This window comes from Lepidochelys kempii, chromosome 4 (genome assembly GCF_965140265.1).
Source record: "Lepidochelys kempii isolate rLepKem1 chromosome 4, rLepKem1.hap2, whole genome shotgun sequence".
Taxonomy (NCBI): Eukaryota; Metazoa; Chordata; order Testudines; family Cheloniidae; genus Lepidochelys; species Lepidochelys kempii.
The window spans coordinates 53,250,664-53,264,489 of record NC_133259.1 but is presented as its reverse complement, the minus strand read 5'-3'; the positions used below and the strand labels follow the sequence as shown (position 1 = coordinate 53,264,489).

Below are 13,826 nucleotides of genomic sequence, written 5' to 3'. Positions count from 1 at the left end.
TGACTTCTGGTATTTCCTAACTTTTACAAGCTTGACTTTGCACCTTTAACATTCTTTTAACATAGATTTTTGTAGGTACTTTCCTATACTTTTAAAAGCACAAACAAACCTCAACAAAACTATCATGTGGAACAATACTGACCCTCCTATTTGTCATTAGCAGGATTGTAACCTTTAGGGCCACAGCATAGAACTCTAAAATACGAACTAATGGGATAACTGCTAGCAGTAATAGGTTGTTATCTGCTATGTGAACCAGCCACTAGATGGGATCAGACATGCACTTTGCCAGTGGGTTTTGCAGTTATTTGCTAGACAGCGATGGAATGATGACATAAGGAAATCCTGGGTTGCAGTCCAGGTTCTGGAAGGGAGTGTGCTGCAGTGGTTACAGGCCTTTCTGCAGTTCTGTCTGTCCCTGTCCTTTAGCATGTATCCCACAGTTTGTCTCCTCCCCACCCTCATCTTATTCCCTACCCCTTCCCACAGCCCATCTCTGCTCCTCTGTTCTGACTTCTTCCCAGCCCAGCTCTGGCCCTTCAGGATTTGAGTCAGGCAGCTTTCACCTTTCCTGGGGGCCAGCAGGGGGAGTAGTGCCAGCACTGAGTAATTGCAGACAGTCTCTCTGCTCTTAGTTTTGGCGTCAGGCACCACAGCAGCTCTCAGTGGGCAGGAGGAGCAAGTGCAGCGCAAATCCTGCTCAGTTCCTATATCCCTGGGCATTCAGTGCACGCTGCTGAATGTGTGCAAACTGAGATTTTTCAGAGGTTTATAACTTAGCCAGATTTAGGCAGATTTTCACAGCGAGGGCAAAAGGCACAATCCCAGTACCAGTGTGACTCTATTCAAATATCAAGTCTTTGCTCCAAAGCATAGGGGGCTAGCCCATGTAGAAGAAAAGGATGTAAGAATATTTTTCACAGGGGTAAAATGTTGCTTAAATGGGCAAACCACTTTAGCTGAAACTTTCCAAAAAGCTCAGCCTGAATCATTAAAGTTGGGCAAAGTTATAAGCAGCTGAAACCAGAGTCTTCTAAGGAAAGTGTCTGATAGAGTTAATAAAAGGCACTGCTATCAGCCCCACCAGTGATAATTTTTTTCCTTTAATATTATGTGTGCACAAGATTTAGGAGATGTGATGGCAGTGGAAGAGAACATCATTGAGGCGACCGTCCCAGACACGACGGGGAAGACGACGGTAGCGCCCGTCATGGAGGTGACCGTCCCAGACACGACGGGGGAAACGACGGTGGCCATAGTGCATAAGGACAACAATTTAGTCAACCTGCCTTTGGGGCCAGGTCTGTTTTTTTTAACTCATTATTTCCTTACAATGTTGAATCCGTTCTCCCCTCACTATGCACACTCTAGTCCTGTTAAGTCACTATTTTCTGCTCTTCCTGCCACTCCTGCAGTGATGGACTCTTTCAAATTTCCCCCTCAAATCAGATTTCTTCATCAAAGTCACATTGCATAGACAGAAAAGAACTAAGGGTTTTCTTTGCCCATTCATCCTTCCTAGTGCAATGAGATGGTATAAGGCTCCTTTTCTTAACTGCTGTTAAGACCTGCTCCTTAAATCACCATTCAAGAAGGTGCCGTGAAGGTGCCCTTAAAATGCCTGCACTACAGTCTTAGAGATTCAGCAAAGATCTTGCTATCCCCAGTTTCAGAAAGTGCAGGGCTCAGTCCAGGTTTAAGCTAAGCAGTCCTTTGCGGCCTGATGCAGCTTCTGTTATATCAAGGTAATTTTGGCCAGAGTGTACTTGCTGGCCAAAGAGCTAATAATGCCTCAGTGATTTGATTTGAGGAAGTAACTGCAGTATTATAAACCTCATTGAGACATTGATTATACTCTCGTCACATCTTCAAGCTTTTCTTTGCAATCATCAATTTTAAAAATAAAAATGTAGACTCTAAGACAACACAGGATTTTAGTAATGAGCCCTCAGCCTGTGCCTCTTGTGTCTAGCCCTTAATCTGGCTCACAGAAGGCAGGAGGTAGCAGCAGAACCCAACTGTCAGGGTAAGTGGAGGAGACAGGGGAGCTATGGAAAGCAGCTGGAGCTATTTGTGAGGAACAGATGGGTTACTGAGGGGAACTAAGGAGAGGAAGCAGGAGCTGTTGAGAGGGAGCAGGAATGATGGGGAGCAGAAACCATTGAGGACAGGAGATATGAAGTGAGCTCAGAGGGGATATGAGCTGCGGGAGGAGTAGGAGTTGCTGTGTGGGAAATGACCTAACGGGAGAACAGAATATGGGGGAATGGGGCTAATGTCACTGTGTCGTTACCCCCTCTCCCCCAGCTTCACTCCAATAACTCACAGACTCCATCCTTCCAATGAACTGTGATCCCTTGGTTATCCTTGGCTCTCCACAAAGCTGTTTCTGAGGTCCCCACAAGACCTCCCCCGTCTTCTGAGTGATGTAAGAAATAAAGTCCTGCCTCCCCAAACCTGCTCCTGCTGCTTTAGAGGGAATCTTGTAAGGGAAATCTGGTGTCAAACCAATGCCTTTCACAAGCACTAATGCCACAATTTGTATGGAAGTTTGTGCCTGTATGCAAACTATGTATATCTATGCAAATTAACTTAAGTAACAATTTACCTAAAATCACAGAGCTTCACGAAGCTTGAGAGCTATGCTCTTGTCATGGTAGGGCCTCAAAGCCAGAGTTAGATGGGTTTTTTGAGGTGTATTATTCTCCTCCAGCAGCTATTAGAGCTGTTCTGCTTGCCCTGCAGATGGCTGCTGGATTTCCTTCCCCCATCCCAGCTGTCTGCTCTGTGCTTCTCACTGCACCATACCTGAGGCAGAGAGTGGAATAACCAGAAGAAAGTCAGGAAGGAGAAGTGACATCAGGCCGCACCCTCATGCTCCTCTCCACCTGAACCCCCATTGTCAGGATCCACCTTACCTCATTAGTAACAGAGTATTATTAATAGTTTTTTGTATTACAGTGGAGCTGAAGGCTACTGTCAGGATTGGGGCCTCATTGCACTAAGTGCTGTATGAACATGTAAGGAGAAACAGTCCCTGCCCCAGAGAGCTTATAGTCTAGACAAAAGAAAGATGTAGGGAGGGTGAAATGGGATGCAGCATACAAGCAAAGTGCTCAGCGTGAATATAAGCACGCAGTAATTAATAGCTGGAAGGGAACTTACTAACTGTGACAGAGAAGTTGCATGTTATTATTTGTTTCTGGTAGCACCCACATCATGCTAGATGCTGTACAAGCACAAAAGAAAGCGAGGCCCCTGCCTCCAAAGAGCCTATTTTTCCCCTCAAAATTAAATTTGTTGTTTTTTTTGTTTTTTTTCCATAGAGAAAGAACAGCAATTATCTGGACTAGGTATGTCAACAACTTTAATATGTATATTTCGACTTTCCAATAGGCTTCCCATGTCTTTCTCACTGCTGGGTTTCTTTTACCATTGCAAGTTTTGAAGAACAGACATTAAGACTGGATGTTTTTTAAAAGTTATGTTTTAGTTCAAAAGGATTTTTGGCGGGAGCGGGGAGGATTTCTATGGCCTGTGTTACACAGGAGATCAGACTAGATCAGTGGTTCTCAAACTATTGTACTGGTGACCCCTTTTCACATAGCAAGCCTCTGAGTGAGACCCACCCCCTTATAAATTAAAAACACTTCTTTATATTTTAAACACCATTATAAATGCTGGAGCCAAAGCGGAGTTCGTGGTGGAGGCTGACAGCTCATGACCCCCCATGTAATAACCTCACGACCCCCTGAGGGGTCCTGACCCCGCAGTTTGAGAACCCCTGGACTAGATGTTCACAGTGGTCCCTTCTGGCCTTAGAATCTATGAATAAGAATGCTCACGACACTAATCCCCTTATGTACTCTTAATCTGTCCCAAGCAGTTTTGACCCCAAAAGCGAGAAGTGTCAATGACTCCATGAAATCTATAGGGGCTTTGTTACGGCGATTGATTTCACGTGGTAGGCACTTAGTTTTTATACTGCTGCCTATCACCATAGTATCTAAGATAAAAAGTTCCCCAGTTCAGGGATGGGGATCTGATCCCAGAGGTCCAGATCAAAGGTCTTTAGGCACTGATCTGCCTCTTTAGGTGCCTAAGTCATTTACCATTGCAAGTTTTGAAGAATAGACATTATATTGCATGCCCAGAATAGCCTGAAAAGAACTGTATCTATAAAGGAAATTTTAGAGGACTTTTTCTTTAAGTGCAAACCTTAATATTATTGTTGTATATTCATCTGACTAATAATAATGCATTGTGCTATATTAGTAGTTAGTATCCACTGAAGTACTATTGATTTATTTTTATTTTAATAATAACTTCAGTATCTTTTTTTTCTCACTGACTACCCTAATTCCAATTACTCCTTGTATGCCAAGGCTGGGGTTCAGTATGGGAGAGTGTGGTGAGTGGCTAGGAGAGACAAAACAAAGGAAAATGTTACTATTACTTTTCAAACATACTTTTTGGTTTTGTGACTAGCTATAGTTATTAGTGTAAAAAGAAAAGGAGGTCTTGTGGCACCTTAGAGACTAACCAATTTATCTGAGCATAAGCTTTCGTGAGCTACAGCTCGCTTCATTGGATGGCTCACGAAAGCTTATGCTCAAATAAATTGGTTAGTCTCTAAGGTGCCACAAGTACTCCTTTCCTTTTTGCGAATACAGACTAACACGGCTGCTCCTCAGAAACCACTTATTAGTGTGTTTTTCCCCTACTATGTGATGTTTTCTCATTTAACTCCTTAAACAGAACTTTTTGCTGAGGTTTTACAGTACTCAGATGCCTTAAGCAAAGGTTCATAAGCTTTTTTCATAGTGTGGACCACCTTTTAACAGAGGAATTGTTTCATGGAACCTCTCCCCTCCACAATTACATAACATCTCTGTGGCTACTACAGCAGTTGCTTCTACAGAAATTAAACAAGGGTTTTATGTATTGTAGTTGTCTTATCATAGAATCATAGAATATCAGGGTTAGAAAGGACCTCAGGAGGTCATATAGTCCAACCCCCTGCTCAAAGCAGGGCCAATCCCCAACTAAATCATCCCAGCCAGGGCTTTGTCAAGCCTGACCTTAAAAACTCCTAAGGAAGGAGATTCCACCACCTCCCTGGGTAACGCATTCCAGTGCTTCACCACCCTCCTAGTGAAAAAGTTTTTCCTAATATCCAACCTAAACCTCCCCCACTGCAACTTGAGACCATTACTCCTCGTTCTGTCATCCGCTACCATTGAGAACAGTCTAGTTCCATCTTCTTTGGAACCCTCTTTCAGGTAGTTGAAAGCAGCTATCAAATCCCCCCTCATTCTTCTCTTCCTCAGACTAAACAATCCCAGTTCCCTCAGCCTCTTCTCATAAGTCATGTATTCCAGTCCCCTAATTATTTTTGTTGCCCTCCGCTGGATGTTTTCCAATTTTTCCACATCCTTCTTGTAGTGTGGGGCCCAAAACTGAACACAGTACTCCAATGAGGCCTCACCAGTGTCGAATAGAGGGGAACGATCACGTCCCTCGATCTGCTGGCAATGCCCCTACTTATACAGCCCAAAGTGCCGTTAGCCTTCTTGGCAACAGGGGCACACTGTTGACTCATATTCAGCTTCTCGTCCACTGTAACCCCTAGGTCCTTTTTTGCAGAACTGCTGCCTAGCCATTCGGTCCCTAGTCTGTAGCGGTGCATGGGATTCTTCCATCCTAAGTGCAGGACTCTGGCTGAAGCGAGGAAGAGGAGCCAACAATATGAGACTAGCCAGCTCTCTCTATGGTCCAAGAGTAGGGAATCTCTGCCTTGAATTGTAAACCTTCTGTAAGTGGTTACATTCAGGAATTTATTGAAAAGACAAACACTCAGTCAAAATTATACCATTTAATTACAGGACCTGAATTATTGGCTTTTAAAGAAACATCTATTCTGATGGATTTGGGGGGGTCAGATCCCATGAGGTGGTACTAAGCACCTTCCACTCCCAGCACTTCACAAGGGGGATAAATACCGTGAGGGAGTTATTTAAGTTAAGGGCCAATGTTGACACAAAAACAAATGGCTATAAACTGGCCATCAATAAGTTTAAGTTTGAAATTAGATGAAGGTTTCTAACTATCAGAGGAGTGAAGTTCTGGAACAGCCTTCCAAGGGGAGCAGTGGGGGAGAAAAACCTAACTGGCTTCGAGACTGAGTTTGATAAATTTGTAGAGGGGATCCTGTGATGAGACTGCCTACAATGGTATGTAGCCTGTCTATGACTGCTAGCAGCAAATATACCCAACGGCTGATGACGAGGCACTAGATTGGGAGGGATCTAAGTTACTACAGAGAATTCTTTCCCAGGTGTCTGGCCACTGGGTCTTGCCAAAATGCTCAGGGTCCAACTGACCAGCATATCTGGGGTTGGGAAGAAATTTTCCCTTGGGTCAGATTGGCAGAAACCCTGTTTTGTTTTGTTTGCTTTTGGGTTTTGTTATTTTTTGCCATCTTCTGCAGCATGGGGCATGGGCCACTTGCAGATTTAAACTAGTGTAAGTGATGGCGTCTCTGTAACTTTAAGTCTTTAAGTGACATTCTAGCTGTCACCTACAACCCCCAACTAAAACCTCTCCAGCGCATCATCAAGGATCTACATCATATCCTGAAGGATGATCCCTCACTCTCACAGACCTTGGGGGACAGGCCAGTCCTCGCTTACAGACAGCCCACCACCCTGAAGCAAAAACTCACCAGCAACTACACACCACACCACAAAAAAACCAACACAGGAACCAAACCCTGCAACAAACCCCGGTGCCAACTCTATCCAAATATCTATTCAAGGGACACCATCATAGGACCTAACCACATCAGCCACACCATCAGGGGCTTGTTCACCTGCACATCTACCAATGTGATATGTGCCAACAATGCCCCTCTGCAATGTACATTGCCCAAACCAGACAGTCTCTATGCAAAAGAATAAATGGACACAAATCTGACATCAGGAATCATAACATTCAAAAACCAGTAGGAGAACACTTCAATCTCCCTGGTCACTCAATAACAGACCTAAAAGTGGCAATTCTTCAACAACAAAACTTCAAAAACAGACTCCAACGTGAAAACCGGAATTGCAGAACTGGAATTAATTTGCAAACTAGATACCATCAGATTAGGCCTGAATAAAGACTGGGAGTGATTGGGTCATTATAAAACCTAAACCTAATTTCCCCAATACTAATTTTCCCCTACTGTTATTCACACCTTCTTGTCAACTGTCTGAAATGGGCCACTCTCATTACCACTTCAAAAGTTATTTTTCTTCCCTTGGTATTCTGCTGTCAATTGAATTGTCTCATTAGACTAACCTCACACTTGGTAAGGCAATTCACATCTTTTCATGTATTTATACTTGCTGCTGTATTTTCCACTGTATGCATCTGATGAAGTGGGTTCTAGTCCACGAAAGCTTATGCCCAAATAAATTTGTTAGTCTCTGAGGTGCCACAAGGACTCCTCGTTGTTTTTGCTGACAGACTAACACGGCTACCACTCTGAAACCTTTATTTTTAACCAGTTCACCTCAACTTTATGACACCCTGTTTTTTCTATGGATGGAAGAGCCACGCTGTGGCTACTAAATGGCTTCACCTTGGGTCATGTATCTCATCTATCTTCTGAAAACAATGTGAAAATGAAAGTAAATCTGAAAGAAAAAATGGAATGAAACAAATTGCAGGAAGTTAATGCTTGAAATCCTGCAAAAGGCATGTACTGGTAAGGCTACCTTGCTCTAAAATGGGGTGGGCAATCTATGGCACATGTGCCAAACATGGCACGCAAGCCAATTTTTAATGGCACGCTTCTGTCTGCTGGACCTGGGCAGACAGCAGCATGCCACTAAAAATCTTGCCCGGCCCGGCCTGCTTTTTTCCGCCTCCCGCCCACCGCTCTCTCCTTGCAGGGCAGGCAAGCTTCCCCCTCCCCCCACCTCTTCCCCCAGTGTGCTGGGTTCCTGCCCCTCCTTCTCTAACTCCCTGGGGCCGATCAGCTGATGGCCCTTGCTATGGAGGGGGAGAGGTAAAAGCGGGGCAGAGGTAAAAGTGGAGCCGCAGTGTGCTGTCTGCTCCAGGGACCTTGGGGAAAGGGGTGGAATCAGGGCATATCCCCTCCAACCCCCTGCCATGAACTGCTCAGGGCAGGAGGCTGGGAGCACCCCTACGACCCCAGCCCTCTGCCCTGACCCCTTCACCCTCCTCACACACACCCAGCCCTCTGCCCTGACCCTTGAACCCTCCTCACACACACACAGCCCTCTGCCTTCACCCCTGCACCCCCCCACACCCCAACCCTGTGCCCTGACACCTGCACCCCCCCACAACCCCAGCCCTGATTCCGGCACCCCACACACATACCCAGCCCCCACACACCTCATGCCCTGACTCTTGCACCCCCCACCACCCCACCCCCACCCTGAGCACCAAACGGGAGCTCCTGCCCACACACACACCCTCATTCCCACCTGCACCCCTTGCACCAAATGGGAACTACCCAAACTTCCTGCCCCAACCCTGAGCCCCCTCCCTCATTCTAGCTCCTGGCCAGACCCTGCACCCCAACTCCCAACCTGCTCCTTCACCCCCAGCCCTGTTCTCAGCACACTCCCACCCTCATCTCAGTGCAGAGAGAGGAAGAGAATGGCTAGAACCAGGGAGAAGTTAGGTACCTACTCTGTGTGGACAGGGCTGGGACCCCAAACCAGCAGTGGGCTGAGCGGGGCTGGCAGCCAGGACCCTGGCTGGCAGGAGCCAGCAAACAGAACTCCAGACTGACACTGCCAGTCTGGGATCCCGGCCGCCGCCCCCACTCAGCCCACTGCCGGTCTGGGGTTCTGGCTGCCTGCCTGCCTGCCCCTTGCCAGCTGGGGTCCGGGCTGCGGGCCCTGCCCAGCCCGCTGCTGGCCTAGGTGAACGGAACCCCAGGCCGGCAACGGGCTGAGCGGGCTGGCGGTGTAAGATCAGCATTTTAATTTAATTTTAAATGAAGCTTCTTAAACATTTTGAAAACCTTGTTTACATACAACAGTAGTTTAGTATATAATATATAGACTTATAGAGAGAGACCTTCTAAAAAATGTTAAAATGTATTATTGGCATGCAAAACCTTAAATTAGAGTGAATAAATGAAGACTCGGCACACCACTTCTAAAAGACCCCTGCTCTAAAAGGAGTCTAGCCATGTCACAAGATTGGGTTCATAGACTTCTAATAAAACTGCACAAATCATTTGTATTCCAAACATTTTCCAAGGGCAGGTCAAAAAGTTTGGATCCCATTGAGTGTCTTCATATAAAACATAGACCTATTGTTTGGGAAAATGTTTCTAAACTTAGTGCTGTCCTTCATGAAGTTCAACAGACACTTAGGGGAGGTTAGGGGTTAGTTCTCCTGAGCTGATTTGCTAAGGTTTAGGTTATGTCACATTGTCCAGAAAAAGGCAGTCATAGCCACCATGTATGGTTCATTTTTGTGCTCATCAAGATTTTTTTTTTAATTTTGAAGTTTCATTTTTGAAGATCGAGATTTCACTGTAATATATAACTGTTATCTCTTGTGCCATTATATCCTGCCAAAGGATGTACTTGTTTGTTCCCTTTATTGATGACTCACAGTAACTAATGCTATTTGTTTGCTTATTCAGTGATAGGACTCAGCATTTCCTTTGGGATCCTCCTTATTTGTGGTGTCATTATTTATTGCTGTATATGGAAAAAGTCAAGAGTAAGTGTAAACTTTTTTATATTTATTATTCTTATATTTTTGTAATTATATTATTATTTTTAAATTTCTTCAGTGATCTCTCAGATTTGCACTGATCGTTTAATGAGGTTTCACCCACTGTTAGATCTCCCCGTGAGATTCTGCCAGTGGACGACATCCTTAATCCTTTTAGGATATACATATTTTCCTGATACCTGGATTATACTCCAGTCCTGGCCAATGCCAGCCACTTCTGGAGTAATGATGGTCCCTGGTTTGCAATGCTATCTCTTTCTGAGATACTTTTCTGTCACCAGGAGGTTCAGCACCAGCAGATGACAGTCCATCTGAAAATGTCACTGACCCTAAGAGAACATAGCCTATCCAGTTTAGATTGTGCTCTTTAGTTCTCTGAGGACTATAGGCAAGATGCATGGAAAGTTAATAATATGTTGGCACATTAACATTTCAAGTCATCTATCTGTAACCTTAATATTAAAAAATAAATTAATGCTTACTGAAATGTTAAAGAATGAACAATTTTAACATGCAATGATATGATTGAAACTGATCGGTATGAGGAAAATAGATTACAGAGATTAAAAATAAGACCAGCAGATCTTTTATTATTATTTATTATTATAATATTTCCATTTGGTTTCTACAGCTTGAATGTGTACAGCAGTGATGTTAACATATTTCTATTTCCTGTACAGAAAACCTCATTTGACTTGAACTCAGTAGAAGTAACTATTCCCTTAAATCCCATTGAAACAAAAGAACCAAGCTAAGGTAGAGTGTCCTTGGTTTTGTTCTGTTCTTTTGAATGGCCATTAAAATGGAGGGTGTAGGAGAGTACTCTTTATGATTGAGCATATATAATCTACTTGCGGCTTTACTCGGATTCTGTGAACCTACACACTAGAGCTGTGTGCTTCACAGGAATCCATGCCAACATTTTCTTCAGTTTCAACCAATATATAGTTTCACACCCCAAAAGTATCATTATGAAAAAAACCCTCAATCTCCAAACAAGACTCATGCAAAGCCATTTGCTACAGCATTAAAACCATGCAATACCATGGCCTGTGGGACTCAGCTTCACTTCTGAACCATGATTTCTGGTCCTTATTTTGTATTTGACTATATTATACACTATAGTGGGGTGTGTTAACCATCTTATTCTTAATTCATGTGAATTTTTACTGTTTCCTGTTTTTCTTTGTATCATTTTCAGGTGGGCAGAAGAAATGAAAGCACTCTCACTTAATAGCCATTCAAGAACATCTCACAAAGAGAACTAATATGGCTGAATATTCAGAGAGATTAAAATGGATTGGAAAAATTCAAAGAAATCTACTTAATCACAGAAAATGGCACTCTCAGTAGTGTAAACTTCTTTTTAAATGGCACATTTTGGTGTGTTCCTGAATCTAGTCACAGTAATAAGCAGATGTTCATTGGTGCTGGCTGCTACAAATCTTTATTCATTGCCTGTTCCTTTTTGGTTGTGGAAAAAAGCTCACCTTACTTTAATATAGTTCTCTAAGGGCCAAATTCCATCATTTAGGTACAAATCTGCACCAGCATATGAGGAACGGGGGGAGGCATAATCCCTCTCCCAGTTCTCTAGCATGCAGAAGAAGCATGCCATGACCCTTCTCTTCCTGCCCCTGCCTGCTTCCTTTAGGGGATTCGTGGCCCTAAGGGTGCACAGCAGGAGGGAGACACAGAGGGGGGCAGTCCTTGTGCTTCCCTGAGTATAGGAACTGGGGTCTTTCTGGGCCCTTATGTGGAGCCCCTAAGGAGTGCGGAGAAAACTCCTTACGCCCCCTGCTCCCACCGATTCATCTGCCCAAAAGCCTCTGACAATCTAGTCCCTAATTATTTGTACATAGCTTGTTTTTTAATAAATGACCTAAGTAAAAGTGAGTCTCAGCACAATGTATTGCTATTAAATGCAAAAATGATGCTAATGTACTGCTAAGATTGAAATGTTATGCTCACTAAAATCAGAAAATGTAAAGTTAAGGGACCAGAGCCTCAGCTGGTGCAAACTGACATAGCTTCCTTGGCTTCATTGGAGCCATACTGATTAACACCAGCTGAAGATCTGGCCCCAGGTTTCCAGAGACACTTTTGCACAATAGGGATTTTTATCATCTAATCATAACACTTATATATGCAATAACACAAAACATTATATTTGTTCATCAAGTGTTATAAAATAATGTGTAGTTTTAACATGGAAGCCTACGATCCTGTATACCATGTTTACAGTTTTACAAACACAATGTAAGAAAACAATGCAGCTTATTTCCGTGGTATGAAGTTATTTGCTAACTAGTGTTACTGCAATCAGGGTTGTATGATCCTAGACGGAAAAACCCTTTTGTAATATATAGGCCCGTCTGCTTTTCCTCTCACACCAATATAAATCAAGATTTTCTTCACCAGAGCTAATGAAGATACACCTGTGCAAAAACTAGTATAAATGCATAATCAGACCACTAAATGTGCAAGCTTTAAATTGGAGACTCTTTAGAGTAGAAATTGTGGTTTTCTTTTATCTCATTCAGCCCCTGTGCTTAACAATAACTATAATCAATAAAAAGGTGACAGTTAAGGTTGGGAATCTTGCATTTCCTGAATTTCATAGTACAGTCTAAGGGCCCTGTTCCACTACTCTACTCTGAGTGGGTAGCACTTATTTACTTACTGATATCAATGGAACAACTCATGTGAGTAAGTACTATGCAATGTGAGTGCAGAATCCAGCACTTAGTAGTCGCATACTTAAGTCTCAGTATACTATGTAAAGTTGGCATATTAATAAAGTGGCAAGGTGAGGCAGCATGACCCAGTGGGTATGGTACTAACCCAGCATTTGGGAGACCTGGATTCAATTCCTTGTTCTACCACAGACTTCCTGTGTGGCCTATAGTCAAGCTATAGTTTAATCTCTCTAGGCCTCAGTTCCCGGTATGTAAAACAGGAGTAATAGCAATTCCTTACCTTACAAGGATGTTGTGAGGATAAATACATTAAAGATTGAGGTGCTCAGGTAACAGGTGCTTTTGCAAGTACCTTATCCAGAAAATCTAATCATAGGTTTTGGCCTGTTTCCAAATCTGCTCAGGCATGATATCTTCCTTCTTAATAATAATACGGAATTGAGTTATATTAGCCTTCAACCAGTAATCAACATTCTATGAGGATGCAAAATCTTAAGTATAGAAGTTCCTTGCATGAGGGGAAGAGAAGATGAAAGCTAGTTCAGCACCATTAAGGGAAAAGGGAATTTGCCATTGACTTCAGTGGATCCGGATAAGACTGATCACACAGAAAGGTAATTGAAAATGCTGGCCACTTTTTTTCCTATGTGCTTAACAAATGAGAGCTAAAATCTTGCTTTTGTGTACACATGATCTGAGTTAAAGATGAGCTCATTACAAGAATTCTGTTTCATTCCAGTCTTGCTAAAAACTGCAATTATAATTATATTTTCATTTCCACAAAAAGAATAATAAACTCTGAATTTTGGAAGAGCAATCTATAATTTTGTTTTGCTTGATATAGACATAGTCTGCAGATTTCAGGGTATTTTGTTAAAGAAATGTCATAGTTAATTTGGATTAATTGAAAGTTAAGCATATGCTTAAATGCTTTACTACATTTTATTGCCCTGTATGGTTCTATAGTGCTGGTTGAATGTTGCAGAAGCAGGCTCAAAGATATTTGTTCATGCGCCAGCAGTTCAGGTCAGCCATATTTCTGTCCTTTTTTTATTTGCTGTTCATTAATACTTGTAAAAAGAAAAGGAGTACTTGTGGCACCTTAGAGACTAACCAATTTATTTGAGCATGAGCTTTCATGAGCTACAGCTCACTTCATCGGATGCATGCCGTGGAAACTGCAGCAGACTTTATTTATACACAGAGAATATGAAAAAATACCTCCTCCCACCCCACTGTCCTGCTGGTAATAGCTTATCTAAAGTGATCATCAGGTGGGCCATTTCCAGCACAAATCCAGGTTTTCTCACCCTCCGCCCCCCCCCCCCCCCCCAAATTCACTCTCCTGCTGGTGAT

The 13,826-nt window shown here is 43.1% G+C and overlaps 1 protein-coding gene across 5 annotated transcripts in view; it reads left to right on the top strand.

Annotated features, from left to right (window-relative positions):
• LOC140910424 (uncharacterized) overlaps positions 1–13,287 on the top strand; it is a 28,199-nt gene extending 14,912 nt beyond the window's left edge. For 2 of the 5 annotated variants that reach the window (XM_073341230.1, XM_073341229.1), the window contains exons 4-8: positions 1,125–1,301; positions 3,327–3,353; positions 9,677–9,756; positions 10,452–10,527; positions 10,973–13,287. In XM_073341230.1, the coding sequence (XP_073197331.1) occupies positions 1,125–1,301; positions 3,327–3,353; positions 9,677–9,756; positions 10,452–10,526 (359 nt within the window). In that variant the 3' untranslated portion in view covers position 10,527; positions 10,973–13,287. Of the gene's footprint in view, positions 1–1,124; positions 1,302–3,326; positions 3,354–4,385; positions 7,481–7,553; positions 9,757–10,451; positions 10,528–10,972 lie in introns of those variants that run through there. The other 3 variants (XM_073341231.1, XM_073341232.1, XM_073341233.1) reach the window with 3 other exon arrangements.
• Positions 13,288–13,826: the final 539 nt, after the last annotated feature.